General features: G+C 36.7%; 1 protein-coding gene, 1 long non-coding RNA gene and 1 other non-coding gene across 6 annotated transcripts in view; 2 read left to right on the top strand and 1 right to left on the bottom strand.

The window, feature by feature from the left end:
• LOC116423355 overlaps nucleotides 1–24634 on the top strand; it is a 73647-nt gene that overhangs the window by 7521 nt on the left and 41492 nt on the right. For 3 of the 4 annotated variants that reach the window (XR_004233938.1, XR_004233941.1, XR_004233939.1), the window contains 2 exons: nucleotides 8276–8404; nucleotides 10296–11648. This is a non-coding gene — a long non-coding RNA (uncharacterized LOC116423355). Of the gene's footprint in view, nucleotides 1–8275; nucleotides 8405–10295; nucleotides 11649–24634 lie in introns of those variants that run through there. The other variant, XR_004233940.1, reaches the window with a different exon arrangement.
• TRNAR-UCU lies at nucleotides 8451–8524 on the top strand. The gene has a single exon. It is a non-coding gene; the product is annotated as a tRNA-Arg (tRNA).
• The window catches only part of AIM2 (absent in melanoma 2), a 62806-nt gene continuing 59511 nt past the window's right edge, over nucleotides 21340–24634 (bottom strand). Inside the window, exon 7 of the mRNA XM_012548018.3 lies at nucleotides 21340–21869. Within this exon, the coding sequence (XP_012403472.1) occupies nucleotides 21780–21869 (90 nt within the window). The 3' untranslated portion in view covers nucleotides 21340–21779. The remainder of the gene's footprint in view (nucleotides 21870–24634) is intronic.

Raw genomic sequence — 24634 nt, 5'->3', positions numbered from 1 at the left:
GTATGCCATTATATTACCTTCAAAGAGTGATAATTTGGTTTCCTCATTACCTAGTCTAATTTCTTTAATCTCTTTTTCTTCTCTTATTGTCAAAGCTAACATTTCTAATACAATATTGAATAATAATGGTGATAGTGGACAACATTGTTTCATCCCTGATCTTCTTGGGAATAGTTTTAGTTTGTCCCCATAACATATGATGCTTGCTGATGGTTTTAAATAGATGCTACTGATCATTTTAAGGAAAATTCCATTGTTCTCTTACTCTTTAGTGTTTTTTTTAAATAGGAATGGGTGTTGGATTTTATCAAATCCTTTTTCTGTATCTATTGAGATAATCATAAGATTTTTGTCAGTTGGGTTACTTACATTTTCAATTACTCTAACAGTTTTCCTAATATTGAACTAGCCCTAAATTCCTGATATAAATCCTATTTGGTCATGATATACCTAATTTTCTTCAAGTATAAAGTGAGAGGATTGTATTACATTATCGAAGATACTTTCTAGTTCTGAATTTTTGATCTTATAATTTGGAGTGATCCAAAAATGTGCAACTATCACTTTTCTTTGTTTTTAGGGGACGGGAAAGGGAAGGGGATAGGCAACCCTATTCCCTGTTATGTAAAGGACCTTAGACAGAGGGAAAAAGAGAATTGAACAAGAAGAATTTATTAAATGCCAATTATGTGTCAGGTACTAGGTTACGTATTGGAGATATAAAAACAAAGAATGAACTATTCTCAAAAAACTTACATTCTAATGAGAGATGGTTAGAAAAAGGAATATAGATATGTGTTTATATATATATATATGTACACATATATATGTAGCCTATATATATATATATATATATATAGCCTCAATGACAAAATAACCTGTAAAATACTTTATACTTTTTGCCATTATGCTGGCAGATAGTTGCAGTGACTTAAGCAGCTAAAAATTATACCTTGTGTCCTGTCACTTTGGAGTTGGCACATTAGATACACAGTCCAACAATTAAAGGGCAGTAAGGTGGCACAGTGGATGCACTGATGGGCTTGGAATCAAGAAGACCAGAGTCCAAATCGTGTCTTAGACAATTACTAAGTTTATGATCCTGGGCACAAGTCACTTAATCGCTGCTTGTCTCTATTGTAAAATGGAGAAAGTAATAGCAACCACCTCATAGGGTTGTTGTAAGGATCAAATGAGATATATTTGTAAAGTCTTTATCATAGTGCTTGACACATAGTAAGTGCTTTGTATACAGCATTTATACACATATTTTTACATGTGTGTATGTAGATATATATGCATGTATATAAAACATATACTCACACATATATACATACATCCACATACATAGCATAAACTTATTCCTTCTTCTACTATATATAAGAGGAGAAACTGATGGAAAGGTCTCAGATGGAATGTTGAGTGGAACAGATTATAGCAGAAAGGGACTTTTATGTGTTAAAGAAAGGAACTGGGGAAGAAAATGGGTCATGCTATGAGGGGATGGGTAGCAGAATTCCATGCCAGGTGACACAGTTACATCCAAGAGAATAGGGAAGGTATTGTCAAGTCCAGTTATTGCTAACCTTGTCACACATAGCACTGTACCCAAGACCTCAGGGAGCTTATAGCACAGGAGAGCCCTCTAGGGATATGTGGAACAACTTCATGCTACACAATCCCTTGGTTGCATTACTTTGCTACAAAGCAATCTTACCTGAGTTATTCCATTTCTCTTTCCAAAACACATGCAGATCTACTACTGCAGCATGATAAACTGTCCTAAAAACAAACAAAAAAAAATCCTCAGGTTTTCTTTGCTTTTATATATTGCCTAAAGATAACCTTGGAGTGAATAGAAGATCTATGCCTTCTTGATTTTACAGATAAATTGTCCAGTCTCCTTTCTTGTATTAACTGTGAGATATGAAGAGGTAGACACTGAGAGCTAGTAGGATTGATTTTTCTCATTTAGAGGTACTATACGAGGTGCTGGGATTTTGGTTTCCTTATGATAGCAATAGGTTTTGTGAAGTTGTGGGACCTGGAAGTTACTGAGTATGGAAAGAAAGAAATGGGAGATGAGGGCTTGTTCCTTCCTTCTAGCTTATTGATATAACTCATGGGATAAATAAGATTTCTGAGAGTCATGAGATGGATTCTAATCTTGGCTGTGAATGTGGCTTTGGGCAAACCACTACATTTTTTGGCCTAAATTCCCTTATATGTAAGATGAGAAAAGTAGACTAGATAATCTTAAATGTCCCTTCTATTTCTGTGATTCTTTTTTTTTTCAATAGAAAAACACATCCTACTTTCTGTAAACAATCCTTGCCTCAGATACTGGGATTTTAAAAATTAACTTGAAGAGCTAGGTCATACGGACTTTGGATTTTTAATGAGACTAGAAATAAAGATGGATTCTAATTGTTTTTGTCTCTGTGACCAAACGCAGGTTTTGTTTTCACTTCTCAGATGTGGTCAGATGCACACCAAATTAAAGAATGAGTGACTCCCATCAGTTTGCTTATGAGTGAAATATACATATTATATTATGTCATGTTATAGTATATCACATTTACATCAGATTATATCATTTTTATGTTATTTCACATTTCTATCTGGGATAATGGCTGTTCAGAGGAGTATCTATTTAGTTTGCTTAGTTTCCCAAACATCATAATGCTATTGTAGGGAGAGATTTTTTGCATAGAGGCATTAGAAAGGCACCTCCTTGTGGAATATGGGCATGTCTACTGGTGTTTTACTAAACATAGGAAACTCAAGATAACTGATTGCCTGGACTTAGAGGTGTCAACTTTCATTGAAGGATCCTCCCCTTCCCTGTGGTATATAAATAAGCTTTGAGATCAAATTCTGTGTCTCACTATCTGTGTATATGTATTTCTTTCTTTCTCTCTGTCTATATGTCTATTCCTATCAGATGCAGCATAGTACATATGTATTATGATCGGAAAATAATCTAGGTCCCATGACTTTTAGAAGAAGCTTTTGTAATTTTTACATGAGCATTTTATTTTATATACGAGCAAATTAAAATAAAGAGAAGTTAAGTAATTTACTAGGATCTGATTCTATATAAATATGTAGTAGACCTGCATTTGCACATAACTTGAATAATAGTTCAGGGGCAGTCTTTGTGAATCTCAACTTCTTTGTGAAGGAGAGATTTTTAATTCCCTACATGTTATGATTTCAGAATTTTGCTTTTTTTTTTTTTTTTTAGCAAGAGAAAAACTTGTTTGAAAGTACCAATTTTAAGAGTTGTTTTATGTATAACCCCAAGTTTAAGAGTTTCCAAATTTGAGAATCTGGGAATCAGACCTTTGAGAAAGAAAAGGGATTTTTTGATTCTACTTGGCTTTTGGAAGAGGTAATTTCTGCCCAGTAGTCTATTTGACAAGTGTAGTTAGGGAGTTACATGGACAGGTGATAAGTGTGATGGGAAAGGAAATAGTTGTTCTTCCAAATGTATTTACTTTCTAGATATAATGTAAATTAAAGGTGTGAAACATGACACCCTCAGTGGCTCCTGGAGAGAATTTAAAATGTAGTTGGGAAATATTTAACAAACTAATAAAAATGCAATAAAATATAGATGACATTACATTTTAAAACTAAGTCAACATGCAGCCATAAGGATACTTATGTATGAATAAGTGACCTCTATTTCTATCTGAGTTAGAAGCCACTGATCTAAACCATAAAATGGTACTAGAAACCTTGAGAGATGTGGTAGGCTTTGGCCATGCTCTGTTTTAACCTCCAATAAGTGCTCACGTACAATTAGATCCAAGACAAGCCACAATTTCTTTCCAGAGTCTTGATGGTCTTTAAGGTCCCTTCCAAATTTAAATCTCTGCTTTCATGAAAACACCATTTTGGGGCATATTAGTTTGGGGCAACTATATCTCAAGTTTATTGAGATATATCAACTTTTCTGATTAGTTAATGTGATTAAAGACTCTTATTGTATTTTTTCCCTCAGAAGTCAAAATGAGAAACATTAAACGAGGGTTAACCCAATTTGGATTTTTTTAAGAGAGTAAGGGGAAGGTATAATTAATTTGCTAAAGATGACTTCTAGTTAACAGAAGCAATATTATTTTAGTAATATTAGTTATTTGTCAGTGGCATTTGTAAGACATTTAAAAGGGAAAACATTCCTGAAACTATGACTCTAGAAAGAACTGAGTTTGAATCTGGTCCATTCTGTTTCATAGCTCTGTGACTCTGGACAAGTCATTTAATTTTTCTGAGGTTTTTTTTTTCATATATAAATAGAAATAAAATATATCATCACTAACCTTACTTATTCTTACAAAAAAAGTATATCACATCTAAATGTAAACATGCCACAAGGTATCCTGTCCTCATCTAAGACTATGGCTTCACATAGACCAGGTACAATTCTCAGATCTAATTCTGAGAGAGTATTTTTTTTCTTTTCTTCTGCTTTTTGTCTGTACTCCAAAAATATTTCCTGTGACATTCATATAACTCACATTTATGTTATCTAAAATGTGGGTAAAAAGGAATCCCCATAATCTACATAAGAATGCAAGATACTAAATGTATATCAGGTATAGGAAAACTTTTATTTCACTACACAAAAATGAGTAGAAGACAAAAAGAACAGGTCCCATAAAAATAAAACATTCAGAAATATTATCAACTGCTCCTACAAGGCAATTGATTTTGAGATTGTCATCATAGACACCTAGTGATTCCTTCCCCTCCCCCATAGAATCTTACATAGTCTTTCTGAATTAAGCCTGAGATGAGATTTGAGTCAGTCTTTCTGATTCCAATTCTAGCAACTAATTCACTAAAGCAGGCTGCCTCTCTAATGTTATTCTAACCTAGAATACCACTAGCCTGAAAGAGGCTCCCAGATTACCAGTCACAAAGGACATAGGTCAGAATATAGGGAATCAGTATATATTAATGTTCAGTTATTTTGTTCAAATAGGACTCTTTGTGACCTCTTTTGGTGTTTACTTGACAAAGATACTGGATTGGTTTGCCATTTCCTTCTGTAGATCATTTGACAGATAAGGACATTGAGGCAAACAGGTCTTTTTGACTGACCAAGGTCTTATAGCTAGTATTAATATCTGAGGCCAGATTTGAACTCAGAAAGAGAATGTTCCTGCCTCAGGCTTATCTCTCTATCTAGTATACCACCTATATGTAGGCATATATTAAAAACAGAAAAACCAATTAGGATGTTACTATTATAGTCTTGGTGAGAAGAAATGAGCTGTCCAAGAGGAGCTGCAGAACATGGTGGAACATACAAAAATGTGATATTTAAAGGCTTGAGTTTTAATTTAATTTCTATTTATTACCTGTGTGATACTGGGAAAGGGAGAAAAAACATTTTTATAACAACTGCCCTGTGCCAAGCTACAGCAGCTAGATGATACAGGAAATAGAATGGGAAGCCTGGAGTCAGGAAGATTCTTCTTCCTCAGTTCAAATCTGACTTCAGACATTTACTTGCTATGTGACTCTGGGCAAATGATTTAACCCTATTTGCCTCAATTTCCTTATATGTAAAATAAGCTGGAGAAGGAAATGGCAAACCACTGAAATATCTTTGCCAAGAAAACTCTCCAAAAGGGGATCAGGAAGAGTCAGACATAACTGAAAAACTAAAGAATAAACAACAACAATGTGCCATCACTATGCTAAGTATTTATTTTTATTTAAATAAAAAAAATCTAAGTACTTTATAAATATCTCATGTGATCCTCACAAGTCTTCAAGTTAGGTGCTATGATTACCCCCATTTTAAGTGATTTGCTTAGCAACATATAGGGAGTAAATATCTGAGGCCAAATTCAAACTATTGTGGTCCTGATTTCAGACCCAACATTTTATCTATTTTACTCCATTGGGTAAATTGCTTAATTCCTTTAGGTCTCAGTTTTTTTTTTTCAACTGAAAAAAAAAAAAGGATTAGCTAGATTATCAATAAGGGCCATTTTTAGATTGACATTTATGATCTTATCACCACTCTTCACCCTGATTTTCTCATCTTTAAAGCTGTATTAATAATACTCATATTCTTAATAATCAATATGAAGCTGTCAAGAGGATCAAAGGAGATAACATACATAAAATGTTTTGTGAATGTTGTGCTATATAAATGTGTTCTCTTATTATTATCTCTATTGTAATAATCAACTACTTCAATGAATTAAGAAGTACTTATCAAATAGATGTTATTCAGGAATGCCCAATTCTTCAGGACCCTATTGGGGATTTTCTGTGCAAAGATATGAGAGTAGTTTACCATTTCCCTGTCTTACTCTTTTTACATAGGGGGAAATAGGCTTAAAAGAATCACCATAATCTTGCAGCCACTAAAAACCTGAGTCTGGATTTGAACTAAGGAAGAACAGGTTTTCTGATTATAAGTCAGGTACTCTATCCACTGAGCCACCTGGCTGACCTAGGTAATCTTCTCAGATATTATACTAAGCCCTAGGCATGCTAATATAAAAGAAGAGATATGTCTTGCTCTTTAAAGAATGTATGCTTTGATAGAAGAACAACACATAAAAGCAATGGGCAGTGAATAGAGATTCTTACAACTAGAGATAGAAGGATATGGATTGCATGTGAGTGGTGGTAAGGACATAGCAAGGTAGTTGAATGGAACACTGATAGGACATGAAGGTAATATTTTTTTTTTTTTTGCTGAGGCATTTGGGGTTAAGTGACTTGCCCAGGGTCACACAGCTAGGGAGTGTTAAGTGTCTGAGGTCAAATTTGAACTCAGGTCCTCCTGACTTCAGGACTGGTGCTCTATTGACACTTTTGAGTATGGCTTGAATCCATACCTAAGACTTGAAGGCCCCTAGCTTAGGGTGGTCTAAGCCGCAGTGAAGTACAAGGGCATAAAGAAACCTCAGCAAAACAGAAAATAGTCTCAATATAGTCTCTGCCCTTTTATTTCATCTAATTTGTGTGTAGTGGGTATAGGGAAGCTTGAATAAAAGCCTTTGCGTCAAATGCATCATTTTGGCAACTGGGTTTTTCTGATTAAGAGGAGATTGCCTGGCATAGTGGGAAGAACATTATATTTGGGAATCAGGAGGTCAGGATTAAAGTTTTGGCTTTGCGGCTAAGTTAGGAAAGTGATTTCATCTCCCTAGGCCTCAGTTTTCTTATCTATAGAGTGAGAAACTAACTTATCTCCAAAGATTTCTTCTGGCACACTCTCATTCCATAATTTTGTAATTCTGTGAAATCAGCTTAAAGTGAAGCAGTAGTGAATTAAATTTCATATAAGGAGGAACTTATCGAACACGAGGGTAACAGTATTGGAAATAATAACCAAGAAAAATTGTAAAATAGTATTTCTCGTGGAAACTTGAAATGTAGTAGAACTCTGTCTGATTGGATAAGGGAAGATTTCACCAAGAATTAAAAGATAATTCAAGATGATCTTTCAGCAAACCTTCTAGCCCTGGAAGTTTTCCTCAAGAAGAGGAAATATCCTATTCCCTGGATTTTGCTGTAATTTTTCTCTCTATTAGAAGGGAGCATGGTGCAAACCATGAGAGAATTTGCGGAAGGTAACGTAGGTACGGTTTAGGTTATGGCTGCCTAGGGAAGATAGGGGAAAATTGGCACAAATGTCGGAAATTTCCTACTCTCATCCCTAGCTGTGTCCCTAAGTGAGGGGTCTGGTTATCTTGTCCTCTCAGATCTTTTCCCTTCCTAGATTCTGAGAGGTCTCTCTAGCACCTCCCATCTGCATTTCATTAATCTGGCCCCCGCCTTTTCCGCTCCCACTGCTTAGCAAAAGGGGTGACTCGTTTCCCTGCTAGATAAATACAGGGTTTGAGATCAGCTCTGGACCAGTGACCTCTCTGTTGCTCAGAATACAGCTTTCTCTGCTGATTTTTGCTGCCCCTCACTCAGCATCTGTACTGAGGCAGCCTCTTTGTCTCTGGGATCAGTTCTTCAAAGCTTCCAAGCTTTGCTCAGCCTTTCTCTGAACAGAGCAAGATTGGGTTAAAGCGATACAGAGTGAGGATGGAGATAGACATGGCTTCTGTTTTCCCGCTTTCACTGTTAGGGCTGGAGTTATAATGCTTAATTTGCATGAGAATGGAGAGACCCTTTCTGTATCCTTCCTTGGGCACGGAGAGGAAAAGAGAGACTCCAGCTCTTTCTCCATTAGGGGTGCTGGGTCAAAGGAAAAAGATCACTCTCAGATCCTTTCCATCTCCTACAGACCCAGGGACCTGCTGTATTGAGAGAAGCTTTGATGGAGCCGGCTTGTGGATCCCTGCTCCGGATTTTCCAGCTGTCCCTGTCCCTTGCTCAGAGCGCAGGATGCTGAGATGGCTCGGTGATGCAGAAGGTATGTGCTTTTTCAGTTCTGGTGCTGATGCTGTATGTGTGGTGAGGTCTCTGTGGCGCAATGGACGAGCGCGCTGGACTTCTAATCCAGAGGTTCCGGGTTCGAGTCCCGGCAGAGATGGTCGCCCTACTGGTATTCCTTTTATTTTATGTGCTGTCACGCCAGGATGATAATTATATTTATCTCTCCCTGGAGGGTTTGGGGAGAGAGAAAAAGCCCCCTTCCCCCTTTGTTCTCCCCTCCATCTCCATCCTTCCTCTGCTCTCCAGCCTTCCCTCCTCCCCACCAACATGCATTGTTTGGGGGCTCATTCATAGGCTGCTTGGTCTGCTTGGCACTGCCTTTGAATCCTTTGTCTCAGGGTTGATTTCCAGCTGGGACGATCTCTACAAAGTGAGCTCTACAAATCCCCATGATACCAGACCACCAAGCAGTTTTTAGAGACTCTGGAGCCATTGCTGCTCCCTCCTCCTACCTTTGAAAGTGCAAAAGGGGGAAAAATGCAGATTGAGAGACAACTGGAAAAATGTTCAATGGTCTCAGTCTCGCTTTTTTGTCCAATTTCAGTGGATTCAAGATGGGGAGAGTGCAGTTTAGAAGATTATTTTCTCACTCCTTTTGTTAAGGTATTCTTTTCTGATCTTTGGGGCTCATAGCATTCTGCCAAAATTCCACTTCCTTGAAAGAACAAGATGAATAGGAATCACAGCTTTTGTATTAGTAGAATAAACCAGAGCAAAATAGTTCATCACTGACTGCAAATTAGGTGAGTGGATTAGCTGAGATTGCCTCTTGGTAACTAGAGGTCTTGGACCAATGCTTATGTATCTTTCCTCAAAAATAAGTTATGATCCTCCTTATTTATAATATAGGTCACAAGAGGCTAATCTTACATAAGGTTTACTGGGATTTCCCATTTTTAAAAAAAGACTCTTGTTTTCACCATTTCACCCATCTTACATTTTATTCTTCCCTTTTTCTTTTGCTTTCTTCTTCACCTTTCTCAGTGAGTGAGCTGCACTCAGGCATGTTTGGAGTGTGGTCAGATCAGGATATTTCTTGGGTTTCTATTTTGGGATGATTTGGCCCTTTCTCTGCCGCACTGCCTTGCATATCGCTACTTCTGACCAATTAGGTTGTAAAAGAGTCGATCCCACCAGGAACTGACCTCCACCTTGGTTGAACCCAGGAAATATGAGAAAACACAAGTTCTCCTTCGGCAGCTTGGGGAAAGTCAGCATCACTACCACAGAGAGCTCTGCATAGGCTGGATGGTGTCAAACAAAGTGTTCATATTGGTTCCATGGACTTGTCTCCGCGAAAACCTTGGGGGGTTTCTTTGTGTGTGTGGATAAGGACTAAAAATCATAGCATGGAGTCTGAACCCAGAGGCTGGGAGATCCCTGAAAGTGTATTGTGGGGTCCTTATCTTCAGGGGATTCCCAGTGACTCTAGAAATTAAAACTGAAATGGGATTCTTGAGTCTTTTTGGAATAACAGGACTCCCAGAGCTGTTCCAGAGTGGCTTAGAACTCCCTGGGGGAACTTAATCATGTTCTCTTGAAGCTTTTCTGAGATTTTTCTTTCTTTCTTGGAGTTTTACAAATGTTAACCATTTTCTTTCAGTCCAGTTCCACTGCATATAAGACTTTTGAGGTTCCTTGATTTGTACTAGAAGCATTCTTGGAGCCTGACAAGTCTGTCATATCATTGATTCAGCTCTTTCTTAAGGACACTGCTTCAAGGGAAAAATGATCTGGGTGTTTTTATTTTTTTTTTGAGGGGGGAAAGAAGAGGTGAAAAAGGGAAGGGATATGGAGAAATTTTATTCATCAATCAAGTCTAAATTTTGCTCCTTCTCCATGTAGCTAAGCATCATGTTCTGTTCCAGCTCTCTCAGGAAAATAACTGAATGAAAATGAGAAGACTGTCCCGGATCCCCCCACTCCAAATTGCTGAAGGTCAGAAAGATGTTATCTTCTAATCAGATCCTGGGTAAGCTTCAACCTGCTCAAGTACTGAAACAGCCTCTTAAATCTGAGAACTGGATTGGGGGCAAAATTTGTGCAGGAATTTGCTCAGCTGTTGCATCTGATTAATGTACTTCAATCAACTCCCCAGTTATCTGGGATCCTAAGTCAACCAGGGTTTAAATCCACAGATAATTCTCAAGCCGTATTTTATCCAATCATTTTCACCATTTTCTCAGCTTACTTTCTCCTCAGAATTTCAAAATGATTGATTTAATCTCTCCTAGTTTCCTGTGGCAGTATATGTGGACTAGGTGCTAAAGAATAATAGAATCATCAAAATGTGGGGAGCAGGAAGAAGAGAGAACCTGGAAAATTGGTTTTCAGATCCCTGAGAACTGTTCCTGATTAATTTTATATTGACTTGTACTGCCTAATAAAAATAATAATGACACATTTATTTACCCATTTCCTTAAGGTTTACCAAAAGCTTTCTCTTCTAGCTATTAGCTATTTCTTCTCTAGAAGTATGCTTAGATGTCACCTACTCCAGGAAGGTAGAAGTTTTTTGTGAGCTTTGCAAAAACAAATCAAAACAAAACAAAAAACCCAAATCTTCTAAAGAAATATTATCTTACTCTGGAATTCTCATAAGGATTTGAGAGAGGATATACCAAAAATATGAAGCAAGGCTATGAGACATATTTTCCATTTTGATTAAAATTCTTCATGGTTAGGTTTCTTTTATGTTCTGGATATAGGTAGGAAGAAGGGCAGGGGGAATGGGGATATAGTAGATTTTTTTGGAATAGGTGAAACAGGAGATACTTTGCCTCAATTGCTGCCTAGTCAATCACTGAATGGGTGCCACCTCAGTGAAACTGAGACCTATTGAAAAGCTTAGCCTAAAAAGACTGAGGCATCCCACTTCATCCAGGATCATTTCTAGTCATCCTGATCTATATCTGGTCACTGGATCCAGATGTTTTTGGAGGGGAAAGTGAGGCAGGTAACCTTGCACGGTCCTTCCTCACGTAAATCCAATTGATTTGCATGTTATGGCATCATCACCTCTCTGATGTCATGGTTTTCTTCAAGAACAAAGGGCAAAAGTAAACAATAAAACATACTTACTGGTATGGCTGGTTTACTTTCCTTGGGGAAAAAGTCCTCAGAAACTGAGATGCTTTATCAGCCTTCCATACCAATCACTGATTCTGGTATAATCCAATCTAGTTAGGAAATTCTTTTTTTTTTTAAATGTTATTATAGCTTTTTATTTACAAGTTATATGCATGGGTAATTTTACAGCAATGACAATTGCCAAACTTTTCTATGTAATGGTTCATAGTCATCTCCCAGAGCTCTTTCGCTGGGTGTAGCTGGTTGAATTCATTACTGCTCTATTGGAACTGATTTGGTTCATCTCATTGCTGGAAATGGCCATGTCCATCAGAATTGATCATCATATAGTATTGTTGTTGAAGTATATAATGATTTCCTGGTCCTGCTCATTTCACTCAGCATCATTTCATGTAAGTCTCTTCTGGCCTTTCGGAAATCATCCTGCTGGTCATTTCTTACCGAACAATAATATTCCATAATATTCATATACCACAATTTATTCAGCCATTTGATGAGCATCCACTCAGTTTGCAGTTTCTGTCTACTACAAAGAGGGTTGCCACAAGCCTTTGTGCACATACAGATCCCTTTCCCGTCTTTATGATCTCTTTGGGATATAAGCCCAGTAGAAACACTGCTGGATCAAAGGGTATGCACAGTTTGATAACTTTTTGAGCATAGTTAATTGTTCTCCAGAATGGATGGATGTATTTACAATTCCACTAACAATGTATTAGTGTCCCTGTTTTTCCCCTCCAACATTCCGCATTATCTTTCCCTGCATTCTAGCCAATCTGACAGGTGTGTAGTGGTATCTCAGAGTTGTCTTAATTTGCATTTCTCTGATTAATAATGACTTGGAGCATCTTTTCATATGGCTAGAAAATAGTTTCAATTTCTTTGTCTGTTCATATCCTTTGACCATTTATCAATTGGAGAATTGCTTGATTTCTTATCAATTAGAGTCAATTCTCTATATATTTTGGAAATGAGTCCTTTATCAGAACCTTTGATTGTAAAAAATGTTTTCCCAGTTTATTGCTTCCCTTCAAATCTTGTCTGCATTAGTTCTGTTTGTACAAAAACTTTTCAATTTGATATAATCAAATTTTTCTATTTTGTGATCAATAATGCTCTCTAGTTCTTCTTTGGTCATAAATTCCTTCCATTTCCACAGGTCTGAGAGGTAAACTATCCTATACTCATCCAATTTAGTGTTTTGTAGTTTTGCTCATAAAGTTTCTGATTTTCCCTTGGCAGATAGATTGCTAAATATTTTATACTATCAGTAGTTACTTTAAATGGAATTTCTCTTTGTAACTCTGTTGGATTTTGTTAGTGATATATAAGAATGCTGATGACTTATGTGGGTTTATTTTGTATCCTGCTAGTTAGGAAATTCTTAAAGACTATTCTAAATTCCTCCCACTTCATTTTGTTTGTTGGACTCAGTTGAATCTCTCTTCTTTTTATGGAAGGAAAAAGCTTTTGATGTCCTTTAAAAGTACCTACTATGTACCTCATTGGTTACTGGGAACACATTGGATGGCAGCCAAGTTTGTCCTGTGCATTACTATCCACTGGAGGCTGTGTATTCCCACTAAAACGCACAGAACTCAAAACTTGACTAGATCTTAGAGAGCACCCAACTTTCTTTTATTTGAAAGAAGATAATATGTATAAAATGCACAGAGTCGGGCAAATAGTAAGTAGTTAAATATTGAGTCATTTTACCTTCCTCCCTTTCTCCCATCCTTATTTCTTCCCATTCTCCCATTCTCCCTTCCTTCTTTCCTTGAATAGGAAGACAAAGACTCAGATTTACCCACTCAATATTGACTACAAAATAAATTCTTATGGGCCATCAAGAGTGAAATTTTCTGGCTTAAAAATAGCACCTCATTTTCTTTCCTAAACATTCCCTGAACCCCTCTCTCCACATTCATATGACCTTGTATTTTAAGCCTTTGCATAATCAGTAACATTAGAATCGACTATATAATATGGGAGACCACTGGCACAGGACTGCCCAATGAAGTGTGCCCTCATCAGAGAAGGTTCTGTGCTTTATGAGCAAAATAGAATTGAATTAGCCCAAAGCAAACACAAAATAAGAAAAAAATTCGAGAAGCTACCCCAAACGTGCATATAGACTAATTGTGTCCAACCTGTGGCAGAGCATTCTGAGTTCATATTGGTCTGAACAACCACAGTTGGATACACTGTAACTAGATTCTAACATAATGATGTCATTTTGGTCCTCTTTGAAAACAAAGAACAATTGTTTTTATCTTTGTTTCATGGAATTCTTAGTTTCTTTCAAAACACCTTAGGTGCCATGAGACTTTGATGATCACCTAAATTCCTAATGCTCTCTGCCTCTTGAGATTACTTTGTATTGCCCTATATATACTTTGTACTTAGATGTGTCCATGTTGTATTCTATTCTCCCCACCTCAGTATCCTTAAAGACAAGCATTGCCTCATTTTTACTTTTGTACTCCTAACCTTTAGCACTATGCTTTATGAATTGTAGGTCCTTAAAAATGATTATCAAATTAAATTGAGCACCTTTTTTTTAAAGTATTATTTAAGAGGGCCCTTTAGGTTCTGGCAGCTGCTTATCTTAATTCTCTCTAGTTCCATGTCTGCTATAGATTCATAGAGGATGGAATTAAGGAAAGAACTATGTATATGCCTAAATTTCTTCCCTTCCAACCCCAAATTTCCAAGTCTTATATGCTTAAATACTAACTCTGGAAACATTCAAGAAGTGACAGAGGCAACATGCCATTTATGATTTGCACTCTCATACCACAGGAGGCTCACTAGGACTCCTAACAACAATGGAGATACACATTATTTTACTTTCTCCTTTAGAGTCATCAATAGTAGTAAAGAGTTGGGAGTCCATTTGTCCTGCCATAATTTGATGTAGATGTCAAATAATTGGGTTTTTTTTGTTCTTTTGTTTTGTTTTTTTACTTAAGGTTTGGATAACTTCTTTGGGACTTATTTGGAAGCTAAGATGCAATGATCTGGGGATATTACCATAGTGGTCACATATCCTTGGGAAAGTGCCTAAAGGATAGTGGACTTCTGGGAGAAAAGTCAAATGTCTAAGACAGCTCACAGAGTGGTAATGACCAAGTGTTCTTACTTACTATGCTTGTGATCTTGAGAACCATGAATAGCAAATGAAGAATGAGGACAGATGGCTACTCTGCTGTTCCCTTTGGCTCAGAGCTGTGAACAAGGTTGTTTTCTCAGGCTTTGAGGCAAGGATCACTGAGCAGCCACTTCTTGACAAAGAAAGAGATGCAGGCTTCTTAGACAAGGAGACATTCTGGTTTAGGAAAGGAAGAGAGGAATCCTGGGAGGATTGAATTAGACAAAAGACCAAAGCCTTTGGAAGTGAGTGGAGGCAGGAGGCCAAGACTAGGTTGCTGGGGCTTTCTTGGCCAGGATTCTTCTAGAAGTACATCAGCTATGGCCCTAGCTCAGCCCCAAACCCAAGGTAGGCACACCATGGGAAATCACTAAATTAATTAATTCATACAAGCATGCATACATAACACAAATTAAATATCTACAGTGTTCAGAGCACTGTGTTAAGTGATAAGAAAGATGCAAAGTTTAGTTAAGACAGACCAGGTGATATTTTTTTGGAAAGGAACAGTATCAGGAATAAGATAAATAGCAGATAATCCCAAATCAGTTTTATTTGTTTTGAGAATGTGTTGTATGATTTCTTCCCCTCCCCTCAGAGATTTCTCTCTCTAATTATGTTTTGCTTAGGCTAATATTGAAATGAGTTTGCATTCCCTGAGTACACACACCCACGGATGGTGCAGAGAGGTGGCCTAGATACATACTTGGCAGCTGAGGGGGTAAATCAACCTGGGATCATGCATTTGCTATGGATAATCCAAATGGACTAGTGAGACTCATTGCAGAAAAGATAATAGTTTCCATTGTACTGACTACAGTATATGGAGTTCCCTTGAATGATAGTGGGTGTGCTCTCATCCTCCATAGCTTAAAGTTTACTTCATTTCCTATGACACATTCATATATAAACAATTCCCTTCTCAGCCTGCCTTCATCTTACCTCTTAATAGTCTCTGCCTCCATCCTCATATTATTCCTTATCTTAGCAACTCAGTGCCAGTTTTTTTTTAGCTCTTTATTTCTGAGAACTCATCCTCTTTTCATAATCCACTTCAGGGATTTCTTACCTGGGACTGGATGAACTTGATTTAAAAAAAAAGATACCTTGATAACCATATTTCAATATATTTCAATAATTATATTTCATTAGGTTTCCTTTATAATCCTTGATCTTTATTTTGTGCTTTTAAAAACACTATTCTGAGAAGAGGTTAATTCACCAGACAGCCAAAGAGGTAGATGATTCAGAATCTAGATCATGATGTAGCCCCTATCCAAACCTACATCTGCCACTATTTATTAGCCCTCTCTTAATCTCAGATCTGTCCTTACCATGGCCTGACCATAACTGTTCCTAGCAGTTAAGTCCTATGACACGCAGCCATGCATTCAGCAATATCTTCCTCCATTCCTGAAAATACTTTCTGCTTAGTGTCATCTTGGACTTTTAGAATGTCACAATCAAAAGCAAGTGTATCATCTAGATCCTGGCTTCTTAAATTTGTGACTCTCAACCCTATATGGGATCACATAACTGAATGTGGAGGTCATGAAATTACGATTTATTATCAGTAAGTCTTTGATTTGTATACCTATTTTATATACTTATATACCTGGAGTCACCTAAAAATTTTTCAGATGACAAGAGGTCATGAGTGAAAAAAGTATAAGAAGTCCTGATTTAGATCATCAACAATCCAATACCTTCTTTCTAGAGATGAGTACACTGAGGTACATTGAATAGAAGTGATTCACCCAAAGTAAAAGTTATACTGTTCTCACTTTAGTCTTCGAATTCTTAATGGTGTGTGTGTGTGTGTGTATTTGTGTGTGTGTGTGTGTGAGATGGATTTCTGGCATTCAAGTGAAGTTTGTGGACTTCTCAGAATAATGAAATAAAATGCAAAAGATTATTGTTTGAATTGTTGTAAACAATATGAATTAAAAAAACCACAAGCTCATGGTCCCCAAATCAAGAAACCTACTTTTGCCCATTTCATGCCAAGGTGAATTATCTTTTGGTTTATATTTTCTTCCTTCTTGTACTTGTAATTTCCATTTTGTCATACTCATATTCTACCTCATCTTTTTAGTCTAACATGACCATCTCCCAACTGAAGGAGCATATCTCTACATCCCTTTTTGGGCAGCTAGGTACACCAGGGCATAAAGAATCAGGAAGACTCACTTATTTTCCTGAGTTCAAATATGACCTCAAACACTTACTAGCATGTGGCCCTGAACAAGTCACAACTCTGTTTGCTTTAGTTTTCTCATCTTTAAAATGGACAGGAGAAGGAAATGACAAACCATCCCAGGTTTCTATAAGAAAACTTTCAAATGGCATCATGAAGAGTTGAACATGATTGCAACAACTGAGCAACAAAGTAAGATCCCTTTTCAGTGTCAATTTTGGGACTCTATGCCACCCCTCTAAGATCCAACAGTGCACTGATAAAGTCTTAATTCCTCGGGGCAGCTAGGTGGTGCAGTGGATAGAGCATCAGTTCTGAAGTCAGGAGGACCCGAGTTCAAATGTGGCTCTCAGACTCTTAACACTTTCTAGCTATGTGACCCTGGGCAAGTTACTTAATCCCAATTGCCTTGGGGGAAAAAGATCTTAATTCTTCTTTGCATGTTCTATTCCATAAAAACATTTATCACAGTGTGATATAATGACAAACATTTTGAATTTGGAGTTAGGAAGCTTGGGTTTGAATTCTGACTTTGATACCTACTGCTTGCTATGTGATTATGGGAACAAGACATTTAGGCTCTCTGAGCCTCAATTTCCTTATTTATAAATAGAAATAATTATACTTGTATTACATACATCATAGGATTGATATGCAGAAAGTGTTTCGTAAACCTAAAAGCATTATATAAATGAGTTATTTCCTCATGGTATAAGAAGCTGAAGCAAAAAAGAAAGACAAATAACTAAAAGGATACATTTTAGTCTTGACACTTTATGCTCATGGCAAACCATACCTCTATGTATAGGACCCCTTGGATATCTTAATCTGCTGTTTCCACATCTGACTAACTTTCAGTGAGAAATTCTTAACTTTAATATTTGCTAATGACAATTAGCAAATTTTTCTAGTAACAATGGCTAAAGAGATATATACAGGGTAGGCTCTGTTCTAATTTAGCTGACACGATAAACTAATATAGTCCATAGATTCCCACATGTAAATATCCACACAGACTCATACATTTCATGCTTTATTTCTATTTCTTGTTTTTCTGATCTTATTTTCCATTCTTCCATGTGATAGAATGATATGGCATGGGATGGCAAAAAGTGTTTTAGAAAATGGAGAGTAGAGTTCAGATCTTGACTCAGACATGTACTAGTATTATCTGAATCTAGGGGAAGGGTATGAAGGAAATTCACATTTATATAGTGCCTACTCTGTGCCAGATTTTTGCTAAATCTTTTACAAATATTTCATTTGAACCATATACATATCTGATATATTTATCAGGTAACATTGTGTATTATGGCTAAGTCACTTAAATTCTCAAACCCTTAATTTCTTTATGTATAAAATGAGAATAACATCTATATTTCTTGATTCTATGGGTTGTTGGGAAAGCACTTTGCAAATATTGAAGCACTATTTATCTATTTATCTCTTAGGGAAAAGTAATAGCCAAAGAGTGATTTGTGAGAAGTAAGAGGTTATATTCTACCCTTTTCCTAATCCTCTGTGGGGATTTGGAAGGCTTTCTGAATGAGAAATATGGAAGGAAGGTCTTGGCAGAATAGACAAAGAAATCTGAGGAGAGGTAGATTTCTTAACCATCCATTTCCCAAATAAAATCACATTCAATTACCTCTGTCTTTATTTCCCTGGTCAGTAATGGTCTCCATCTCCCCCCTACCCAACCCACCCCCACCTTAACTTGGACCTTGTGCAGTTCTTTATTTTGTACTCCTCTAAAGCATTTCTCACGCAGTGGTGTTTATGCTTATTTATATAGATATTGTACTTATGGTAGGCAGGACAGATGGGAAGAGGCCTTGGAACTCAGAGCATAGAGGATGGTAGCCAAAAATCAAATGTGCTTTTAAGCTGCATTAAAAGAGGCATGGTGCCCAGAACAAGGAAGGTAGTAGTCCGGTCATACTTTGTCCTCATCTGACCAAACATTTTATCTTGTGTTCAATTCTGGGAAGCACAGTTTCACGATACTGATAAACTAGAGAATTTAAAGACGAGGGTGATTAGGTTAGTGAGGGGATTGGAGATTGTGCAATATGAAGGCTGGTTTATAAAACTGCATATAGATAAGACTTAAAGAGGTCACAACAACTGTCTTCAAGAACTTGAAGGGATACACTGGGACAGAGGAATCAGACTTATTTTTGGTGCCAGATGAAGTAAGATTGATGGGTGGAAGCTGCACAAAGGTAAATTTCAGCTTGACATAACAGTGTAAAATGTTTCCTCAAACTGCTATCAATAACAACTCTTCCCTTGAAGTTTTTAAATGAAAAGTGGTGAATTACTTGTATGGGATGTAGCAAAGGAGATTTCCATTTAAGTACAGATCAGATATCTTTGTTTCCTACAGTTAATATTTTTGCTTCCTTCTTACTCTGAGTATCTGTGAACTCATGAATTTGGTATGATGGAAGTCCTAGGAGTCTGAGTTAGGAAAGGCAAAGATGAAAGAAATTTAATAGAGGCCAAGCACTTTGGACTAGTGCTCCAAAGGGACAACCTTCTCCTAGAGTTTAAAGAAATCAGTGGTTTTAAAAATGAGGTCTAAACACCTCTACCCAGTGTCCCCAATTTAATCTATAACATAGTGTCAATGTTTGTAGTTCTGATTTTGTTGATGTTATTAATTTTTTTGTAAAAGTTTATAAAAATCAGATGTCACTTTCTTATGTCCTGCTGAAAACAGTACCAGTCTTCCCATTACAGTGGAGGGTTTGTTTTTTACTTTTTAAAACAGTGTAGCTGAGAGGTGTTGGGGGTATTTCAAGGGGGAGAAGCAGTTGGCTTAGAATCAGTCATTTAATTCATAGGTTGTTGCTGTGTGTCCTTTGTTCTTGAAGATGAAATGACTTCAGGGAAGTGATATCATGACATGCAAATGAGTGGAATTTAAGTGAGAGTGGGGTGTGCAAAGTCACCAACCTCACTTTCTCCTTCAGTCATTTGCTTCCAGTTGTCAGATAGAGATAAGGGCAACTAGAGATGGTCCAGAATGCAGTGGGAAAAGTGGCCTTTTTAAGCTAAGGTCTTCAGTAGGTCTCAGTTTGACTGAGGCAACACCCATTCAATGACTAAGTTAGTTAAGAATTGAGGTAGAGAATGGCTTCTTTTATCTAATAAAAAAAAAATCCAGTCTAGAAACACTCAAGGATTTCTGATTAAACAGAAATATTTTCTATGTAAATTTATTCTGGATCCACCAGGGTCTAAATAATAAAATTGTCACAAGGAAGGCACCCTATAAAACTTAAAATACTATGTACATAGAAATTATGATTTTAGGTTGTCCACTAACCCAAACTGTTTTTAGTACTTTCTCTCTTCAAGTGAGAATCTCTATTTTATCTGAAAGCTTGCCTCCGATTCCCAAGTCTCTCTTGCATTCATTTCCAAATCCCATCCACCAAAGTTTAAGACATTAATTGATACATTTTAGTTGGGAAGCAAAACAAATATTAGAGTTTGGAGCAAGGCTCCAGGAATCTGAATCTTCCAGAAGGAGGTCATTATAGAAATCCTGATCCCACTCTAGTCATGTCCAAGCCTGAAATGCCAGGTTTGCTACTCTATGAGTTTGGACAGATCCTTATCTGTGAAGAAATGTCATTCTAAGTTTTTTGTTTGGTGCATTTTTCTCAAATGGATTGCTGTTCTTCTTGTGCCATCTAGTACGTGGGACTGCCTACGGGCATTCTCTTGGATTTCTGTACAGAATCTGAGACATGAAAACTGAAGGATGACTGTAGACAATGAGCAGCTCTTGGGACAAGGATGAAAGTTTCTATAGGTAACATATCCCTTTGACATTACAACTTATAAGATGGTTTCTTCACAACAACTTAATGATATGTGTCTGTTTCCTCATCTATAAAATGTGATACTGTAACAGTACCTTCCTCACTGGGTGATTGTGTGGCTCAAAAGAGATAATGTCTGTGAAGTGTTTTGCAAACCTCAAAGCATTATATAAACATCAACTATTATTGTTATTAAACTTAAATAAAGGGTGATCAGGTTGATGAGAGGAATGGACACCATGTAGCATGAGGATTGGTTAACAAAACTACAGGTGTTTAGCTTGCAGAAGACTTTCTCCTCCTTCATTTCAGAAAAGAAAAATGATATTTGAAAACTTGAAAATTTTTTGTGATGAAAAATTTTCATTTTATCTTCTGTTATCTTCTTTATTGTTTTGTTATTTGGTCACAATTCATAGATTCTGTAGATTTGAAAGGTAAATTCTTCTTTGCTTCTCAAGTTTGTTCATGATGTTACCTATTATATCTGTAATGTGTCCATCTGGAACTTACATTGACTATGCTATAATAAATGAAATATTTCCAAGAAACTTGGGAAGATTTATATGAACTGATACAGAAGAAAATGGAAAGAACTAAGAGGATTATTTATACAATAACAACATCGAGAGAATCAATAACTTTAAAAGATTTAATAGCTCTGCACAAGACAATGACCAACCACACTTCCATAATACTCATGTTGAAGGATGCCACCTACCTACTGAGACATGATAGACTTAAGATACAGAATGAGACATACATGTTTGGACATGACTAAAGGGTAAATTTATTTTGCTTGACTGCATATTTGTGACAAGGCATTACCTCTCCCCTGCTTTTTTCCCTTTTTAATGGGGAGGGTAGAGAAGATGGAAGGCAGAGAAAATAAATGTTTGTAAATTTTAAAAAATTAATTAAAAGAAAACTTGACATTAAAAGTGATGTAACTTATCCAAATCACAGAATTAAGTACTGGAGGCAGGATCACGCTGGAACCCTACCCCATGTTTTTCATTCAGATTGTTATTTTTAAAGTTTTGAATTCTTAGGTTTGTAGCTGTTGAATCTGATACCATCACAAAACTCCAGTTGACAGAGAGGAGACAATATCAGGACTATCAATTTGTTCTCCAGCTATCTTTCTAATTTTTTTAGCCTTGATGACCTAGAAGGAAAAAGAGAAAAATGTCCATCTGTTGAGTGTCAAAAGATTAACATTTTAAATCAGAAGATTGTGTTTCTAATCTGACTCTAATCCTTTATACCTGAAAGGTCTTTGGCAAGACACCTAATATCTCTGTACTTCTATCTCTCCATTTGTAAAATGATGGAGTTGGACCTCTAAGATTACTCCCAAATCTAAATCCATAGTTTGAGACACAGGTAGTGCTAAGCCCCCATCTTTCTTTTCTGGTGCTTTTTTTAAACATCTTTTTTGTGGTTGTTGTTGTTTTGCCTATTTGAATATCTCACTATCCTTTTATTTCTCTTCCCTGATTGGAGGCCTGGAATAATATATCATACTATTTAGTTTTGATATACATGAAGAGAGGTTCCCTTAAAAGGAACAAGGGGACATGAAGGGACAAACAGAGGAAATTGGTAGAACTAATGCTGAGATTTTGAAGAAAGAGTTCTTAATTGAATCATTAAAATTGAGAGAAAGGAAAGCAGGACCTCATCTGGTCATAAGCTTTGCAATGGATCTAACCATCCTAAGACTTACAGCTGGAAGAATGCTAAATGTTCTGTGGATCAAAGACAGAAAAAAAAAACCTCAGATGTCATTTTATTTAGCTCTCCCACTATAGGAGATGAAAAAACAGGCTCAAGGAAGTTCAATCTGTTAGTCAGTTACTGCTTATTAAATACTAGGCACAATGCCAATGTAGAAAGGCAAAGCATATTCTAACAGAGGACATGACTTGCATAAATTGTGTAACTAGCATATACAGTCTAAGTGGAAGGTAGTCTCGGAAGGAGGACTTAGTAGTATATATATGTGTGTATAAAGGAAAGGGTGGGGAAAGTTTCCTGTAGAAAATGGGATTTGTGATGAATCTCACAAAAAGCTAAGAAAGCCAAGAGAGAGAGAGAGAGAGAATAATCCAGGTATGGAAAATAGCCAGTAAGGGAACAGAATCAAGAGATGGAATATTCCACAAGAAAAAAACAGTAAGAAGGATCATGATGCTGGATTGTGGATGAAAATGTAAAAAGAATGGAAAGCTAGAACAAACTCAGGCTGTAAAGGAATTAAAAACAAAGCAGAGAATTCTATTAGATCTTGGAAGTAATAGAGAACCACTGAGACTTCTTAATGGGTTGGGGATACGACATTAACAAACTTACATTTTAGGAAAATTGCTTTGCCATTTGTGGAACAGATAGATTAGCTCACCCGGCAGGGGTCCTCAAACTTTTTAAATAGGGGGCCAGTTCACTGTCCCTCAGACTGTTGGAGGGTTGGACTATAGTAAAAACAAAAACTTTGTTTGTGGGCCTTTAAATAAAGAAACTTCATAGCCCTGGGTGAGGGGAATAATCGTCCTCAGCTGCCACATCTGGCCTGCGGGCCGTAGTTTGAGGACCCCTGGCAGAGGAAGGAGAGACAAAGTAGGGAAGCTGTTGAAATTGTTAGGCGGCTACTGAAATAATTTAGGTAAAAGGTGATGTGGGTCTATACAAGGAAAGTGTGAATGGAGAGAGGACATACACTAGATTTGCTGTAGAGCTAGATAGAAACAAGACTTGGCAAAAGATTAGATATGTAGGGTGAGTGCAAATGAAAAGTTAAGTATGATACTTAGGTTGCAAGGGAAGATGGTGGTGCCTTCAACAGTAATTGGAAAGATGCGAAGAAGGGAAAAGATGAGTTCTATTTTGGGACATGTTGTTTGAGATGTCTAAGGAATATCTAGTTTGAGGTACCAAAGAAGTGACTGGCAAATTATAACTTAAGCTAAGAAAAGAGAGTTGGATATCTAATTCTAAGAATTTTCTGCATAGAGACAAAGCTATTAGATTTAGCAGAAAGGTCACTTTTAACTAAAGAGAACAATTTCATGTGGTTTTTATTAAATGACTTTATATTTATTTCTTATTCAGTGCATGATAATTTCTAAAGTGAAATCATACTGGAGATTCTGCATTAGGATTTCAGGGAGTTTTTGTTAACTTTTTTGCTATTAACTAAAAATCCAGATTCCTGAATGCTTATTATTGAATGGGAAGAAAGGAAGTAGAGGCAGATAATATAGGTAGCTTCCTCAAAGAATTTAGTTATGAAGAAGATAAGAGATATAGGACAACTGTGGAATTAAGTGAAGGGTGTTTCTGTTTTTTTTTGTTGATGGGTACTATGGGATTAGGTAGTGAGAAATTTAAGGTTAGGGACAGAGTAGGATGATGAAGGAATAATCTTCTCTAGAAGTTGAGAGGGTGAGGTAGAGGGAAATGCCATGGGAAGCTTGAGAAAGGATGAAAAGTTTTAGCCTAGATGATAGGCTAGATAATAGATAGGATAGAAAAGTATAGCGATTGGGAAAGTTTAAAAGGAAATGCTGTAGTGAGTGCCCACTTGAGATCATTTAAAATGAATTTGCAATATGAACAATTTGTATGTTTTTATGATTTTCAGAAGCATATGAATATGACTAAAGGGGGCAGATAGTGGGGATAATCCAAGGTTTAGTTTTGGTAAGATATTACCATTAATAAAGCATAAAACAATGGATTTACATGTTAAGGATAGTATAGAGTTGGACTGATTCATCATGGGGCAAAAATAGGAAAGGGAAAAGTGCATAGCCAAAGAAGAGATGATGGCTTGAGATAGAACTGAAGGGCAGAGGGATTAGAGATCACAGTAAGAATAAAAATCAGGGTTGGGAGTCACAAGACAGAGGGAAAGATGAAATGAAAAAGATT

Source organism: Sarcophilus harrisii, chromosome 4 (assembly GCF_902635505.1).
Source record: "Sarcophilus harrisii chromosome 4, mSarHar1.11, whole genome shotgun sequence".
Lineage (NCBI taxonomy): Eukaryota > Metazoa > Chordata > Mammalia > Dasyuromorphia > Dasyuridae > Sarcophilus > Sarcophilus harrisii.
The sequence above is the reverse complement of the archived record's forward strand: the minus strand, read 5'-3'. Positions and strand labels throughout refer to the sequence as shown.